At 36.7% G+C, this 17,992-nt stretch overlaps 1 protein-coding gene across 1 annotated transcript in view; it reads right to left on the bottom strand.

Moving 5' to 3' along the window:
• The window catches only part of LOC113903636 (ankyrin repeat domain-containing protein 26-like), a 67,032-nt gene that overhangs the window by 26,634 nt on the left and 22,406 nt on the right, over positions 1–17,992 (bottom strand). The window contains exons 10-18 of the mRNA XM_027560107.1: positions 17,420–17,549; positions 17,058–17,119; positions 15,818–15,911; positions 13,863–13,961; positions 13,217–13,245; positions 13,050–13,122; positions 8,368–8,450; positions 3,567–3,721; positions 1,500–1,670 (exon numbers count right to left, since the gene is read on the bottom strand). Of these exons, the coding sequence (XP_027415908.1) occupies positions 1,500–1,670; positions 3,567–3,721; positions 8,368–8,450; positions 13,050–13,122; positions 13,217–13,245; positions 13,863–13,961; positions 15,818–15,911; positions 17,058–17,119; positions 17,420–17,549 (896 nt within the window). The remainder of the gene's footprint in view (positions 1–1,499; positions 1,671–3,566; positions 3,722–8,367; positions 8,451–13,049; positions 13,123–13,216; positions 13,246–13,862; positions 13,962–15,817; positions 15,912–17,057; positions 17,120–17,419; positions 17,550–17,992) is intronic.

The raw sequence follows: 17,992 nt of genomic DNA, 5'->3' as shown, positions 1-17,992 counted from the left end.
TTGTTATTTTCAATAAGAACTATGTTTTACAGCAATAAAACCTACCTGGGAAGTATTCCTTAAGTCCTTATAAGAAAGAAACCCATTTTTAATAACCATGATATTAGCCTTCTGAGGACTTCCTATGCAACTGCTATGCATTATTATAAGCACTTTATATATCTTAATGGCATTTTAATCCTCACAGACATTCTGGGAGGTAGGTAATACATTAGGTCCTCTATATAGGAAGAAACGGAGCACAGAAAGGCTGAGTAAGTTGCCCAAGCCCACACAACAGGTCACAACAGACCCAGAGTTCAAACTCAGGAAATCTGGCTTCAACACTGTGGTTTGAAAATATGCTGACAAAGTAGTATTTAAATAAGTCTTCTTAAGTAATATGATAGCAAATGAAATCTATATTATTATTCCATGTCCAGTTGTAACTATAAATAATAATTTCTGAATCTTAACACATGTTTCTCAAAAAATAAAAAGACTTTAGAGGTAGGCAATACTGGAAATCTACTTTCATTAAACACTTGCTTTTGTAAAGAAATTTATCAGTAGGCATTCATTCAACCATTCTGCTGTTCATTCATGTATCTGATATACACTTATTGAGCACACAGTACGTGTTAATAACACTCTTACTATGGGAAGCATAGTTTTTCTAATTTAGAACTTTATAAACCAAAATTAATAATTTGTGAAAGATTGTTAGTAGTTTTTTTTCTGTTGAATATAAACAAAATTTTTCCCTTTTCCTTAGAATCTATAAACAACTATGATGTTGATATGATGTAATGTTTCAGAGTACCTTACAAAATCATAGCTACTCACGATGTTACTATCAACTAGAATCATCAAGGAATGATCAAATCCTATTCAGTATAGCCTAAGTGTTTGTAAGTTCATGATTACGTAATTTTTAAAAATCTATGTAGGATTAACTGAACTAATCATCCACACATGCAATTACATAGGAATATTACACTTCAGAACCAAAAGACAAGCCCTTACCATAAAACTATATATAACAGAAGTATTACGTACAATTAGTTTACTGTAATATTTTAAAGATAATGTCATACAATCAATAAGCTTTCTAATATTGGAAATGCAAACAAGATTAAACTCAATAAACACGTCCTCTGCTGGCTCATTTCTAACAGCATACATACTCTAAAAGCTCCCATCTTAACATAAAACAAGAAACTCCTTTGAACTCCACATTTCTCTTCAGTTACCATCTAGTTCTCTATTGCCTGTCCCAGCAAATATTCCCTACAGGGCTGTTTACATGTATTCACTACAGTCCAGCTTTCAAGGAGACTATGCACTGAAACAATTTCTGGCCAAAGGCACTGGTCCTCACTTTAATCTTTCAGCAGTGTTTGTCCACTATAGTTGAGGAATCTCTTGTCTTGGCCTGTACACTATACTATGCTGCTCCATTTCCAGAAGTATTCAGTGCTTATTTCTTCCTCTAGAAATAAAGAATTTGTAGATATTACCTATCATCATCCTGATCCACTTCACTTAAAATGCTGTCATCATTAACATGCAGCAGACCACCAGTCAGTGAATCGGTCTTTTCAAATATGGGTGCAGTCACACATCCTTCTGGTGTCCATTTCCTATTGTCCTTTTTCTTTACTTCCTTCCTATGCACGTCAGGATCGCTACTTCAAAAAAATCCACAAAAAAGCCAATGTTTTCTAATAATTCAACTGATAAAGAATAAAAAAGCAATTCTTGTAAAATTCCTACTCTTACCCATCTTAAATCATTGATTAATTCACAAAAGAGTTATTAAGTACCAACCATATGCAAGAAAACACAAATTCTTGCCTCAAAGACAGATATACAATTATGATATGATGTGATATGTAAGGGTTGATATATGAAAGTTATCAGTGAAATAAGGAAGGCTTTACAGAAGAAGTGAAGAGAGAAGGTTACAAAGAAGAAAAAAGGGAGAAAATCATTCTACTTGGAGATTAGAATATGGAGCACAAAGATCAGGCACGTGGCATCTAGGCTGTTTCCTGGGAACCTGGAAGGAAAATTAGAAAACACATGAAAGACAGCAGAGAGGTGCATCTTTGGAAAGACACTGGGAAGAACCTCAAGGGCTACACTGGAAACCTAGAGTTCACTGCTTAAACACAGTGACTCTTACCCATGGGAGGCATAATTAGATTTACGATATTTTCTGTTTTGCTTTTAAATACAATAATGCTTAATTTAGGGATTTCCCTGATGGTCCAGTACTTAGGAGTCTGCCTGCCAATGAGGGGGCACTGGTTTGATCCCTGGTCCGGGAAGATCCCACATGCCACGGGGCAACTAAACCCGTGCGGCACAACTCCTGAAGCCAGCACCCTACAGCCCACGCTCAGCATCAAGAGAAGCCACCACACTGAGAAGCCCAAGCACTGCAGCTGCAAAGAACCAGCGCAGCCAAAAAGAAAAAAAAAAAAAACTAAAAAAAAAAAGTAACTCTTAATTTGGGCAACTTTTTAAATGACATGTGGCACATATACCATGAAAGAAAAAATCAAGGAAATATTTGGTGGTGGGGGCGGGGGCGGTGAGGCAGTTTACTTTTAAGCCACCCACATGATGGGGTGATTTCAGCATTATGGCTGAAAGACCAGTACTTATCAGTTCCCCTGCCACCAACAACAATTTGGCTTCTAACCATGGACATGCTCAAAGTGATAGGAGAAAAAAACCTGCCAACCAAGAATACTCTACCCAGAAGTTATGTTTCAGAAATGAAGGAGAAATAAAAACTTTCCCAGAAAAACAAGAGCTGAAGGAGTTCCTCACCACTAGACCTGTCTCATAAGAAATGCTGAAAGAAGTCCTCAAACTGAAATGAAGAGATGTTAAGTAGTGACATAAAATATATTTAAATATTTAAATAAATATCCACACACTGGTAAAGGCAAGTAGGCAGTCAAATTCAGAATACTCTAATACTGTAATATGGTTGTATGTTAAGAAATTAACTTTACTATTATGTCTAAAGGACAAAAAAATAAAAATAACTTTATCTCTAGCAAAATATAAAATGTGATAATCACAACCATTAGCTCAGTTCAGTTCAGTTCAGTTTAGTCACTCAGTTGTATCCAACTCTCTGCGACCCCATGAACCACACCATGCCAGGCCTCCCTGTCCATCACCAACTCCCGGAGTTTACCCAAACTCATGTCCATTGAGTCAGTGATGCCATCCAACCATTTCCTCCTCTGTCGTCCCCTTCTCTTCCTGCCCTCAATCTTTCCCAGCATCAGGGTCTTTTCCGATGAGTCTGCTCTTCACATCAGGTGGCCAAAGTATTGGAGTTTCAGCTTCAACATCAGTCCTTCCAATGAACACCCAGGACTGATCTCCTTTAGAATGGACTTGTTGCATCTCCTTGCAGTCCAAGGGACTCTCAAGAGTCTTCTCCAACACCACAGTTCAAAAGCATCAATTCTTCAGCACTCAGCTTTTTTTATAGTCCAACTCTCACATCCAAACTTATTTCACAGAAAAATAACAAATGACCTGCTGTTAAATAGGCTTACCTATCAGAACCTTCATTCTCCATAGCAGCAAACTCCTGACTGCTGTTTCCTCCACTCTTTCTCTGCTGAATCAATCCACTCTCATCAGCAGTATCACATACATTGTCTGATATTTCCACTTCACTACTTTTGTGCTTCTTCTTTTCTTCTTCAACCTTTAATGAAAGTTTGACACTAAGAAATTCTGTTACTTAATTATAAACATCTTTTTTGGGGTTGTTTTCATTAATTGTATTATTTGACTCAGGGTTTGGCCTGATTTTAAGTGATAAAAAAATCTTTTTGTGCTTACTTTAATTTTATCACTAACAAGTCACTGAAATATTTGTAAATCCTACTTCTTCTTGTTTGACAAAAAGAAACCAAATTCCCAAAATTTCAAAAAAGGCTTTCTTAAGATGATGCAATTATTCATCCCCAGTCTTCCCCGGCTAACTGGCAGAGACAGAGAAATAAAAAGACAAAACACACAAAATCTGTCCTCTTCAGTCTTTACCACCTGGATTTTCCATTAAACAGCCAGATTTAGAGGATGTGACACCTTAGTGCCTCAAAAACACTAAAGCCATTCTTTCCCCACTGCCTTTTACATTTCTTTGTTCATTTGGATCCAGGATATAACCAAAAAGTGATGGTGTTCACTAAAATATATGAACCAAAGTTTACCAAAACACAAGGAGCAGAGTGAAACTGAGGAGGTGTTAGTGTGGAATTCTGGAATATAAATAATGCTTCCCAATTCCACATTCAATAACCATCAAACTTTATAGCTAGAGGGTATAGAAATAATTATCTATGGTAGCCCCATTATTTACCAGAAATAGGAGTAAAACCAAAAAAGGTTAAATGCTTTTTTTTTGTCTTTTTCTTTCTTTTTTCAAATTATTTTTTAATTGAATGAAATTGCTTTACAGAATTTTGTTGTTTTCTGTCAAACCTCAACATAAATCAGCCAAAGTTATACATATATCCCCTGCCTTTTGAACCTTCCTCTCATCTGCCCCCATCCCACCCCTCTAGATTGATACAGAGCCCCTGTTTGAGTTTTCTGAGCCATACAGCAAATTCCCGTTAGCTATCTTTTTACATATGGTATGTAAGTTTCCATGTTACTCTTTTCATGCATCTCACCCTCTCTTCCCCTTGCCCCAAGTCCATAAGTCTATTCTCTATGTCTGATTCTCCACTGCTGCCCTGTAAATAAATTCTTCAGTACCATTTTCCTAGATTCTATATATATGTGTTAGAATACAATATCTCTTTCTGACTTACTTCACTCTGTATAATAGGTTCTAGATTCATTCACCTCATTAGAACTGACTCAAGTGCATACCTTTTTATGGCTGAGTAATATTCCATTGTGTATATGAACCACAACTTCTTTATCCATTCATCTATCGATGGACATCTAGGTTGCTTCCATGTTCTAACTATAGCAGCAGTGCTGCAATGAATGATGGGATACATGTGTCTTTTTCAGTTTTGGTTTCCTCAGGGTATATGCCTAGGAGTGGGATTGCTGGGTCATATGGTGGTCTTATTCCTAGTTTTTTAAGGAATCTCCATACCGTCTTCCATAGTGACTGGATCAATTTACATTCCCACCAACAGTGCAAGTGTTCCCTTTTCTCCACACCCTCTCCAGCATTTATTGCTTGTCGACTTTTTAATGATGCCCATTCTGACTGGTGTGAGGTGATATCTCATTGTAGTTTTGATTTGTATTTCTCTAATAATGAGTGATGTTGAGCATCTTTTCATGTGTTTGTTAGCCATCTGTATGTCGTCTTTGGAGAAATGTCTATTTAGGTCTTTTTCCCAGTTTTTGATTGGATTGTGTTTCTGCTATTGAGTTGTATGAGCTGCTTGTATATTTTGGAAATTAATCCTTTGTCAGTTGTTTCATTTGCTATTATTTTCTCCCATTCTGAGGGTTGTCTTTTCACCTTGCTTATAGTTTCCTTTGCTGTGCAAAAGCTTTTAGGTTTAATTAGGTCCCAGTTGTTTACTTTTGTTTTTATTTCCATTACTCTAGAAGGTGGGTCACAGATGATCTTGCTTTGATTTATGTCATTGAGTGTTCTGCCTATGTTTTTCTCTAAGAGTTTTATAGTTTCTAGTTTTACACTTAGGTCTTTAATCCATTTTAATGTAATCAAGCTGGAAAAATCAACCTTCTTGAATTCAGATTATACTACAAAGCTACAGTCATAAAGACAGTATGGTACTGGCACAAAAACAGAAATATACACCAATGGAACAAGTCTGAAAGCCCAGAAATAAACCCATGCACCTATGGGTACCTTAGTTTTGACAAAGGAGGCAAGAATATACAATGGGGCAAAGACAGCCTCTTCAATAAATGGTGCTGAGAAAACTGGACAGCTACATGTAAAAGAATGAAATTAGAACCCTTCTTAACATCATACACAAAGATAAACTAAATGATTTCTTCAATGCCCCTAAAAGTGGCATTCCCTAGCATTTTATGGCACCAAAAGAGATGATAAAATTCTGTAACCCTGAATCCAATAAATTACCAAATGAATTCATCAAATGAATCAGATAAATTAAAAGCGTGACCTTGCCCAAGTAACTTAATGCCTTAGCTGGGGATAGGGCTGATCTCCTTTTTCTTTTAAAGAAGAATACCTACAGATTTGTGTCTGTTGTTAAAACTCAGTCAAGGCACCTCTTACACAAAAGAGCTATCAAGCATTTGTTAAAGAAATTTAAAAATCTATTACTGGAAGGAAGAAAAATCGCACAGCATCTCAAAACTCAGTTTTCTCCTTTGGAGATAATTTTTTGGGGGTGGGAGTTTATACTACCTATGTGACAAAATCACATGCGTCAAAACTTACTACATTTTAGTAAACAACATAATGGAAAAGTCTGTCTCAAAAGAAACATCTGCAAGTGAGGATTAAAGAATATGTGGGAGTACATGTGAAAGTTTAAGTGAAAGCCACTCAGTTGTGTCCAACTCTTTGCAACCCTATGGACTATACAGACCATGGTGTTCCCCAGGCCAGAATACTGGAGTGGACAGTCTTTTCTTTCTCTAGGGGATCTTCCCAACCCAGGAATCGAGCCCAGGTCTCCTGCACTGCAGGCACATTCTCTTCCAGCTGAGCTACAAGGGAAGCCTTATACATGTATTGGGAAGGGAGTACATGTATTTGTTATTAAATTTTTTATTTTTTTGTTTTATATTGTTTATTCTATTTTTAATTTTATTTTTATTGTTTTTAAATTTGTTATTAAATACACAAAGGGAAGGAACTGCATGTATTTGTCATTAAAAATATCCTGAAGTATCCATGTTGGAAATCTAAAATTTATTAAAATTTAACTCTTAAATTTCTTAATCTATGCTTAGCTACTCACAAATCACTGGATCACAAGTAGGAAGTGAAAAATAACTTGCCTTAGCCTAAAATAGGGGAAAAACATGAACTCACAAACCCAATTTTGTCACTGTTTGAATTAAGTAATTCATATATGTTAAACCTACCAAAAATTAATTAGGTGATTTTTAATGTTATAAAGGCTTCCTCACTTAAAAATATTTCACCTCACTGTATCTTAAATAGAGAGTCCCTACAGCACATTTGTAAGATTTTTTTTTTAAGGACTCATACATGCAAAACAGATAAACTTTATATTACTAGGAGCCAAAATCAAACAACAACAATCAGGAACAAATCCCTAAATTTTAATGCAAATTATATATTATGATAGTGTTATTCATCAATACATATTACCTGCTTACATTTAGTTATGTGTGTGCTCAGTCATGTCTGACTCTTTCCATCCCTAAGGACTGTAGCCCACCAGGCTCCTCTGTCCATGGGGATTCTCCAGGCAAGAATCCTGGAGTAGGTTGCCATGTCCTCCTCCAGAGGATCTTCCCAACCCAGGGATTAAACCTAAGTCTTGCACATTACAGGTGGATTCTTTACCATCTGAGCCACCAGGGAAGCCCAACAATACTGGAGTGGGTAGCTGAACCCTTCTCCAGGGGAATTTCCTGACCCAGGAAATGAACTGGGGTCTCTTGTATTGCAGGTGGATTCTTTACCAGCTGAGCTACCAAAGAAGGCCCTACATTCAGTTATATTATATTCTAATATCCACCAATCAAAGTGGATAAAGCTTTTTTGTAATACTTATTGATTTCTCACCCCAAAATGAGATAAATTAGAAAGTTATTATTTGTGCCCTAACAACAAAGGTCCAATCTGGAAGCTTTGATTCTCTTAATAGGTAACTGGGTTAATTCTATGACCCCACTCTCTCCCTGAATGTACATCCCTAATCAATTACGCCAAGATCACAGACAGAATGACTCTTTCATCTTGGCATCACTGACTGGCAATTTCAATGGAAAACCCTGAACCACTGGGAATGATTTCTCCCTACATGTATCTAGGTCAGGAATCATCATTGTCATATTGTTCATAATTTCAACTGTTTACTCTTACAAGTCAGTATTTGATATCACCTTCATAATCATGTAATGAAGTTATAAAAATGGAAGAAGTAAACAACAGTCAGGAAATTTTTTTCCCTCAATTCCAAAAACAAACTATAAGTATAATGGATTCTAACAATATTAAGATTCTAACCTTAATAATTAAGGTGCCATAAAAACTATTAAATTATTATCTATTGATTCTAAAAGGCTAATTTTGAAAGGTAATTTTATTTGTCATGACCTCTGTTACACACTGTATTATGCTGTTGAAGCACAGGAAACAGTATTAAACCAGAAATTTAAATTTGCATTTTTACATACCTGGGAATGGTTATTTTTATCTCCAACAGGTTTTTCTTCTTCTTCCTCTGATGTCATTTCTAAGTCTAGTTCTGCTGACAAATCTGTATGTTTAGTTAAAATTATTTAGAATATTTAGATAAAAGACAATAATCTTTATTTAAAACAGATTTAAAACACTGTATCAAATGACATCTTAAATCAATCTTAATCTTCAACTGAATATTTACTTCTTTAAGACATACTTCCAACGATCTAAAATTTCAGCAAACAATTTGGAAAATACCAGATGTCACCAGGATACGGGCACACAAACAGCTCAAAGATTCATTCACAATATCATCCAAACATCAATGAAGAAAACAATCAGAAACCAAACAAAATTTCAAAATGCAGGACAGACATATAAAGTCACAATACATTCTCTTATCTACTTCCTAACAGTACCTTTTTAACAACATGCCAAGTTTCAACTGCAACATTATTCATGGTTTACAAAATTCCTCTTACTTTTTATGCTTTTATCAATTCCTTAATCTGAAATGCTACCTTGTACTTTTCTGACAAATTACTTTTCATCTTTTAAGACTCAACCTGTTTTGTGAAGTTGTCCTTGATTACAGCTATCTTTCCTCAGATAAACAGGTATCCCTTTCCTTATAGCTACCTTAGTACTTTATAGATTTTTCTAGTGTATCTTCATCACCTGAATTGTAAATTATTTTTTCACATGTCTATCTTCTTGGCTCCTAAACTGCATAGGACAAGCTCTTAAAAATCACTTTTTAGTCCTTATTTATTTTATTCAATAATTATTTATCAGCTTTCTGCTCTGTACTAGACTCTGGAGTTTAAAGAAAAATGTAGATAAAACATGTCCGGAGATAATGCCTGAGTGGAGACTTACACAGTCCAAGGGAAGGAGAGGGAAGGCATGCAAGGCTGTAACAAGACGGGGAGAGAAGCACACACTCAACAGGGTGAATATCTGAGAAAGTACAGGGACAGGTCAGGAGGGCATCACCAGCAATTCAGAACTCCATAGCAGACGACAGAAAGGGCGAGACATGAAGAGTCAGGCAGAAGCAGATTATGAAAGCCTCACGTGTCACTTTATGATGCCTGGACATTACTGTGATTTGACGAGTGGTTCACAGTCACACTTGCTTTTGAGAGAGGTGACTCTAAATGCTACAAGAGGAATGAATTTGAAGGGCATACAAACAAATGGAGGGAGATGAATCTGAAGGCATTATTAATGGAAAAAAACAAAGGTGATGCAGGCCTGAACTGGGGGAGCATTTCCAGAAATATTTAGGATATAAAATGTTCTGAGTCCAGTATAGAATAAATCATTATGAAATGAATAAACATACAAATCCGGGGGCCCTGAAGTAGACTCTGCTGGTTACTTTCTAAAAGGTATCGACTGAGATGAGAAACGATCTACATGAACGGTCTGACGTTGCTTCTATTTATTTTGTAGTTTTCCTATTTCACATCTTCCTTTGTTGAAGGGACTGGATAGGTTTTATCTGAATTTGTGTTTCGTGGACATACCAAGCTAATGGAGAAACAAGGGCAAACAAGTCACTTCTATAGATTAAAACAAAACAAAACACTTTGAGTTTATAGCTTGTAGTCACTATTCTAGGAAATAACTGAGAATCTTTTGTAAATGCAAAGTTAACCCTATAGGTGAGGATAGAAAAGAAAAAACTAGGTGTGAAAAAAAGAAACAGTATATGATTTCTGATTATATGACAGATTAAAGGTGCTAAAATAATTGGTATTTATGAACAACACATATTAGACATGGTTACTCAATAGACTGGGCATCCTAGTAGAATCAGAATTGACTTTCTATATACTGCTTTTAAATGATACAGTACTCCTTCAATATTGCTATGAAGTTACATTTTGAGAAGGCAATCTCTAGATGTCTACCTGGGTCTCCCAACTGGTCCCAGAGTTCTAAATATAATCCTGCTACCCACTCTCAGCTGTATGCTAAATACAAGGCGAAACAAACTTACTTTCTCCTAACTCTCTTTGTATTTATTGTATTACTACGGTCAGAGGGAGAATGCAAACACCTCACTAAGAGGTATTGCTTGGCTGTAGGTTGCATAAAAGGAGTCAGCACAAGGTAGGTTTTGCCACAAAATCTAATTTGGAACCGTCAGAATAACGGTTAGGCCGTGCCCAGGTGGCCCACAGCTGGGTGCCCTGGGCTTCTGCGTTACCTTGTTTGCTTTTTCTGTTTTCTGGCAGCTGAAACTGGCACAGGTCATGGAGCGTGTAATTCCCCAGAAACACCGCTCCAAAAGTCATCTTTTATCTATTACAGTCATCTGTCCAAATTCTGTGGATGCTGACTGATTTTTGGTCATTGACTGTGACACCGGTGAACACTGATCAACTTTTAAATGCCCCGCTCTTTGATAAGTCTCATTATTGAGGCTCAAACTAGGAGAATCGGAATCTGAAAAATCTGAAAACAGTTTCCATTTATTAGAATGTCAATAAGAATACTACTCTGACTAACTTGTACAGTCTTACCTCAGAGAATTAGTTCCATGTCCTCCTCTCCCCTCAAACTCAGTAGTCCTTCAGAGCTTATTATATCTTACACTTCACTGCCATTCATGAAGAGACGTTAACTAGTGTCTCATTTTTTCTACTTGCTAATTTTCTAGTATTACTTACTTTGATTCACTCAGTCTCTATTACATATTCTGTATTCCATAAGAACTTTATTAATAATTATTTTTCCTCAACATACAAATATTTTATTAACAAAATTTATGGCATTTATTTTACATTTAATTATGCATGACAATATTGTGTGTTCTAGAGACCATGGTTTTAAAAACACTTTTATTGAATGGTACTACCTTAATTAATGGTACAAACCAAGACAATGTATTAAAAAGCAAAGACATCACTTTGCCGACAAAGGTCTGTACAGTCAAAGCTATGGTTTTAGCAGTAGTTACAGAGGGATGTGAGAGTTGGACCGTAAAGAAGGCTGAGCGCCAAAGAAATGATGCTTTCAAATTGTGGTGCTACAGAAGACTCTTGAGAGTCCCTGGAGAGCAAAGAGACCAAACCAGTCAATCCTAAGGGAAATAAATCCTGAATACACACTGGAAGGACTGATGCTGAAACTGGAGCTCCAATACTTTGGGCACGTGATTGATGTGAAGAACCAACCACTGGAAAAGACCCTGATGCTGGAAAATATTGAGGGGAGGAGAAGGAGACAGCAGAGGGTGAGATGGTTGGATAGCATCACTCATTCAGTTGACATGACTAGGCAAACTCAGGGAGATGGTGAGGGACAGGGAGGCCTGGCGTGCTAAAGCCCATGGGGTCACAAAGAGATGGACACGATTTAGCGACTGAACATCACCAACAGCAACTACTTTAATTACAAAGAGACAGCCTTTTTTCAATGTATCAATATCTTCAGAACCCATTTTTTAAGCCTTGGATAAACATCATAAACTTATATAAGAAATGATAGGCTTGTGTGTGACTAATTGTTTCCACGTGAAAATAGGATGAGTCGAGGACCACACTGGATCCAAAGAGCACAGAGCACCATGAGGCAAGAATGAATACAACACAAAAATGTTTGCTTCAAAAACAAAAAAAGCTGTCAGGTCTGAATTTCTTAAGAGAAGTCAAAGAAACAAGCAAGAAATGTAAAAGTGAAACTTTAAACCCCATTTCAACTCAAGGTCCCCTTTATCATTTCACATCTAACCACTTCAACAGTTTAAAACTGTGGTTCTCAAGTGTGCCCTGAGACTCCCTGAAGTCCAGAGACCCACTGGGTCAGGGGGTCCAAGAGGTCAGAACTATTTTCACAACAACACTAAATGTTACTTCCATTCTCATTCTCTTCTGAGTGCACAGTGGAGTTCTTCAGAGACACGATATGTGATATTATAACTCAAATGACAAATGGAATTAGCCATTATGCTTCTGTGTTCTTGTATTTTAAGTTTTTCAGCTTTGTTTTCCAATACAGTGAACATCAATAAATACAACCTACTTAAAACAAAAGTTCCGTTGCATTCTCAATAATTTTTAGAAGTATAAAAGGATCCTAAAGCCAAAACTTTCAGAATCACTGTTTTAAAAGATTATGTCTATCAAAAAGTCATTAAAGTATGAGTACTTCCCCTACTTCTAATAATCAAAGATACCACAAAAACAACACACACACAAAGTCTGCTAAACAAAACATCTGGCTGGCCTACATTCATCTGTGTAACAACACTAAAATGAAATAATTATAAGCTGAAATACAACTGATATATTAGCAAGAGAAGCTTTACTCTAGGTAAAGGTCAGAGTTCAAATAAGCATTTCTGGACACTGGAAAAATCTTAGGATCTAATAATTAACTTCTGGGAATCCCTAAGAAGTATACAGACTGCAAACTGAGAACTTCAGGGTATCGAAACATATACAGAAACATATTGAGTTCAAGTTTACATTTTAAAAATTTCTTGTTCTTATGCTTGTACCTATCTTTTTTTTAAAACATGGATACCAATAATAACATATGCCTTATGTATGTCAAATGCTTCAATTAAATTTGCAAAAAAAAGTCAGCAGTATGAAGACTGAGCATTTCAAATACTTCAGTTTCCCTCTTTTCAGAGTTACGTGTGTATTGCAAAATTTACCTGAACTAGATGTTTGTAAATCCTTCATTCCGACTGTTTTACTAGGAACAGAATCTTTCACTAAGAATGCAGGCTGAATGGGTTTGGAAACAAGTTGATTAATAAATAATGTACCTTTGATACAATCCACAGTTCATAATTCAAGATAAAAACATAAACGATTTTACCTTCACGTTAGGATATTTCTCAGGAGAATCTAAAAGGCAAAAGGGACATAAGAGTTAATTACATGTAAATATGAAAGCCAGCTTTACATTCATGCAGAGTTAGTACTGAGCCGAAATCCTTGTGCTCAGCCTTGGCAGTGAATACATTCGGTTTCAGTGTCTTGTTTTCAGGGGGATGTTAGGACACCAGCAAGACAGACTACGAATCCACTATAGAGAGTGAAGAAAAAATAGAAATAAAGGTTTAACAAAACATGCAGTTAAGATTTCAAAAGTAACATTACATTTTCAATGACTTTATAAAATATTAAAGTGGACACAGACCAATGTGAACATGCCGACTGATGAGAAAAGTGATGTTAATCAGAGGAATAAATCATGACCCCAAGAAGATAAATGTGAAAGTAGATGGGAAAATGCAACAGCATTATCTTGAATGCAATACAGCAGTATCATTTCCACCATTATACTACAAGTATTTATCATGTTCTTCAATCTGTCCAGTCATTTAAGAAGTGTACAGCTGGGATGACAGTTCAACTGAATGCATAATTCATTTCTTATCAGAGAAAGAGTAATGAACTGATTAGCTAGGATACACACTTGTAGAATAATGGTTCATAAAAATATTCACTTTGTTTCATACCCATGTGGGCTACTGGTATGCCTACATGTCTTGGCTCCTCTAGTTTAGCCATCTTAAAGTTTCTCGATCCAATCATGCAAGAAGGTATATAAGACACATCTAGAAAATAATGCATAAGTTCTCAATATTGAAATACAATTATCAAAAAGGAAATAATAAATTTAACTGTCACACAATTATAAGATATTAAAAATTTTGCATGTTTCAAAATCAGTATAGTACTTATCAAAAATTAACAATTCTAGTATTTAGGGAATGAACCCTATTAATCTGTTTTGTTTCAAAACTTAGTTTGGTTTGGTACACCATGCTACTGCTTCAAAGGAGTTCTGTGAAACAACTATCAAAAAAAGTCAATGACCCCATATTCACATTAATCTAATTTGAATAACAAATACCAATACAACATATATCTTTGATGCCTGATAGGTATTTGGAGTGGCTGGAGTTTCCCCCACTTCTAGCACCCCCTCCCACCTCCAGTATTCTCTGGAGCAACAATGATCTTATCTCTTCTCATTGCAAATACACTGAAGCCATCTAGGAGGAGTTCCTTCAAGTTTCCTCAACTCCAAACTCACCTCCCTAAGGCCTTACTTTCCTCCCTTTGTCCTTTCACTAGAGTCTTCCCTCTATAAAGGGTAATCTCTGGATCTGTGGTCTTAATTCTTCCCCCTTTACATTCTTTCTATGGATCATCCCCACCACTTCTTTTTCCCTCTTTGCTTAGCAATGGTATCTTACACCTGTAATTGCTACTTCAACTCTTTGCTTCCCTCTGGCTATAGACATGTTTAGAAAGAACAACAAAATAATGTTTTTCCTTTATCCTGTTATGTCCTGAATTCTCCAAAGCTCTACTTCCAGATTTCTCTAAATGTAAGGCTACACCCTTGCTACTCAGAGAGCTTGTTAGAAACACAGATTCTCAGACTTCCTGCTCAGTATGTGCACTTCATACAAGGTCCCCAGGCTACTAGTTAAAATCTGAGAAACTCTGGTCTATACTGAGTCTGCTTCTACATTACTTCAACTTAATTTATTCTCCTGAAATCTTAGCCTCAACTTCCTCATTCTAACACTTACCCCCAAAGTGAAACTGCATTACAGGTTGGAAACTTTCCAGTGGACTATCAGGCTGTAGGTTCCTTGATCTCCCTATCATGCCCCCTGCTCACTCCTTCTTTCTAGTTCTCTTTTATTGGCCTACGTGACACCATCCTATAAAGCAGCAACATTTCTATGACACCAATTTGCAAGTATTTACAGCTGAGCACCTATGCCTGTGCTCCTCCACAGAGGATAACACACAGCTCTGTACGCCCAGGAACCGCAATCCTGAATGCCTTCCTAACAATGAGGAAAACAGGAAGAGGGGAAAGCTTTGCTGTTCTTCTCTGACACGTTTGGTGCTGGAAGCTCACTTCAAATGCATCATCCATATCAAATACTCTCCCTTTTTCTAAAGAGTTATCTTACTTATTGTCCCCTTCCCCACAGACCTGTGCTTCCTTTCCTTCATTTCCTCCCTACACCCTCTGTCTCTCTAATCCTTCATTCCCTCTTTCCTCGTGTTTTTTTAACCTTCCTTAGGTCATAGAGTATCTCGAAACAGAATTAATTTTTTATTTTTTTGGCCCATGTGTCAAATGGAACCTTAGTTCCCTGAATAGGGATCGAACCAGCACCCCCTGCACTAGAGACTCTTAACTGCACAGAGTCCTAACCACTGGACCGCCAAGGAAGTCCAGGAGCTAAATAACTTAGCTCCTTAAATGATTCTCAATTTAATCTGTGGCTGACACCTGATAAGATACACTATTTCCCTCCTTTTCTCGTCTTTTACCTCACTACACATCTGACAGGTGATTTTCTTTGCCTATTAGAATATATCAGCATTTCCATTTTATATCAACATTCTGTCAAATGACTTTTCCATAAAATAGAGTTCTTACCTTCTACTTGTCCATTTAACGTATTTTTTCCTCTTTGACCAGCAGCTCCAGATAAAAGATCCACATACTTCTGTGGAAGGCTCTCAGAGATACTCTGTTAAAATGAATAGTTGCAGGAAGATTTCCTAATTCCTTTTGAAGAAAATATCCTACTTTTAAAAACTGCCTACATTTAACCCAGTTAAGACAGGTTTGCCAAGATCCCACACCTGCTAAGTGACAGATTCAGGATGTTGACTTCAAACACAGTGCTGTATCACCAGGCAGTGGCTACCTGCATCTAAGAGATCAGGCCTTTCTCATCTCCTTCCATAGCTGCCACCTTCAAGCAGAGCATTGTTACTTTACCATACGGCTGCCATAAAGGTTCTCTGCGCGTGCTGGTTAAACTATCCAAAATGCTTTGTACTTACTAAAACATCACAAAGCAAAGCTAACTGCCGTTATTATACCACATATTTCTTACTATTCCCTATGCTTTTGCTTCTCTTGAAATGTTCCTTGCAGATTAACTTGACAATCCAAACGTAATAATACTTTTAAGTTTCAAGCACTATCTTTTCAATGTTGTGGTAAAAAACCACAATCCAACCCATTTCTCTCTGGCCCTCTCTAGCAGTTTTACACGTGCACATGTACCAAAGAAACATACATTCGCTTGGGAGATTGGGGATGACACAAACACACTGCACACTACAGTGTATAAGACAGATAACTAAGGACCTACTGCACAGCACAGGGAACTCCACTTACTATTCTGTAATGGCCCATGTAGGAAAAGAGTCTAAAACTGATTCACTTCGCTGCACACCTGACCTAACACAGTATGGTAAATCAACTGTACTCCAATCAAAATTGAAGGAAGAAATGAAGAGACCAAGAAAGAAAGAAAGAAACATTTGATCATAGACTCACCTGGAACAATGCTTCAGTTTTTAGATAAATGTAACTTCAGAACACAAACAGATTCCTTATGACTTCTAAGCCTTGATTTCCATATTACACTAATTTCATTACGTAAACCTTGAAAATTAGCTAAAGTGTACTATGTGGTAGTATTTAACACAGAATTATCTTAGTGATTAAAAATCAATAATTAAAAACAAAGATTAAAATCAGATTAAAAATTTTAAAAATTTGATGGGCAAATGCAAAGGTGAGAAAGTCACAGCATCTTCTGCTTTTATGTTTTTACATCACTCGGTTGTTTACATTTCAAAATAATAACAGAAGACAGTACCTCAGAATCCCAAGGTGATTCTATATCTTCCTCTTCTCCCAAACCTAAGGCTGACATCATATCTATAAAATGGAATCACAGATACATTCATGAGAACATTTACTAGTATGAATTTTAATACATATATGTCTATCTCTACCCACAAATAGTTCAATAAAATGAACTAGTGGAAAAGAATTTCAGAGGGTTGAAGCATTTTCAGGAAGAAAAAGCTGGTAGTACTTGGGACACTTCTGAAGAAAGAGAGCAAAAGAAACACACTTAAAAAGAAATGGATGCCATATTTGCATCTATGCACTTTAAAGGTTTTTATTTGCGCTTTTAAGCATAGAAAAAAAATCCACAGACATTCACTAACTTACCACTTCTATTATTTTTGTGTGTTGCATCAACAGAACTCAAATGGTCATGATTTATTTGCTCTTGTGGTGCCCTTTCAATAATATCTGTATCACTTTCTTTGTCTACAATCTCTGGCTTTGTGGCTCCTTCCTATAAAAACAAGACAAAACAAAAACCCAACTTCAGAAAACATATTCATTTATTTGGTCATTCAGCCAATCAGTAAGATGATAAACATTCACTGCTGTCTAAAAAATCATAGACACTGTCCTCGGAGAAGTTAGAAATGTAAAGAAAAGAGCGATTCTGTTCTGTGTTCTAGGCAAGGCAGAGACACGTGAAAACAAACAAGAGGGCAGAAAAGTGTCCTTCAACAGCTCTGCAACTGAAGCGGACAGAGCCCCGCAAGGGCACAAAGGAGAGAGGAGGCAGGTGAGCCTGTGAAGCTCAAGGCAGGCTGTGACAAAGGGCTGTGTCTCAGAAGACAGAGTACAGAGCCGGGATGTGAGGGGGATTCTGGAAAGGGCAGCCCAAGCAAAGGACGAGGTGTGAAACAGTGTGAGTAAGTCATGTGGAAAACTAGAGCCCAGTTA

The sequence above is a fragment of the Bos indicus x Bos taurus genome, chromosome 13 (assembly GCF_003369695.1).
Source record: "Bos indicus x Bos taurus breed Angus x Brahman F1 hybrid chromosome 13, Bos_hybrid_MaternalHap_v2.0, whole genome shotgun sequence".
In the NCBI taxonomy this organism is placed as follows: Eukaryota; Metazoa; Chordata; class Mammalia; order Artiodactyla; family Bovidae; genus Bos; species Bos indicus x Bos taurus.
This window is presented reverse-complemented; position numbering and strand designations above follow the sequence as displayed.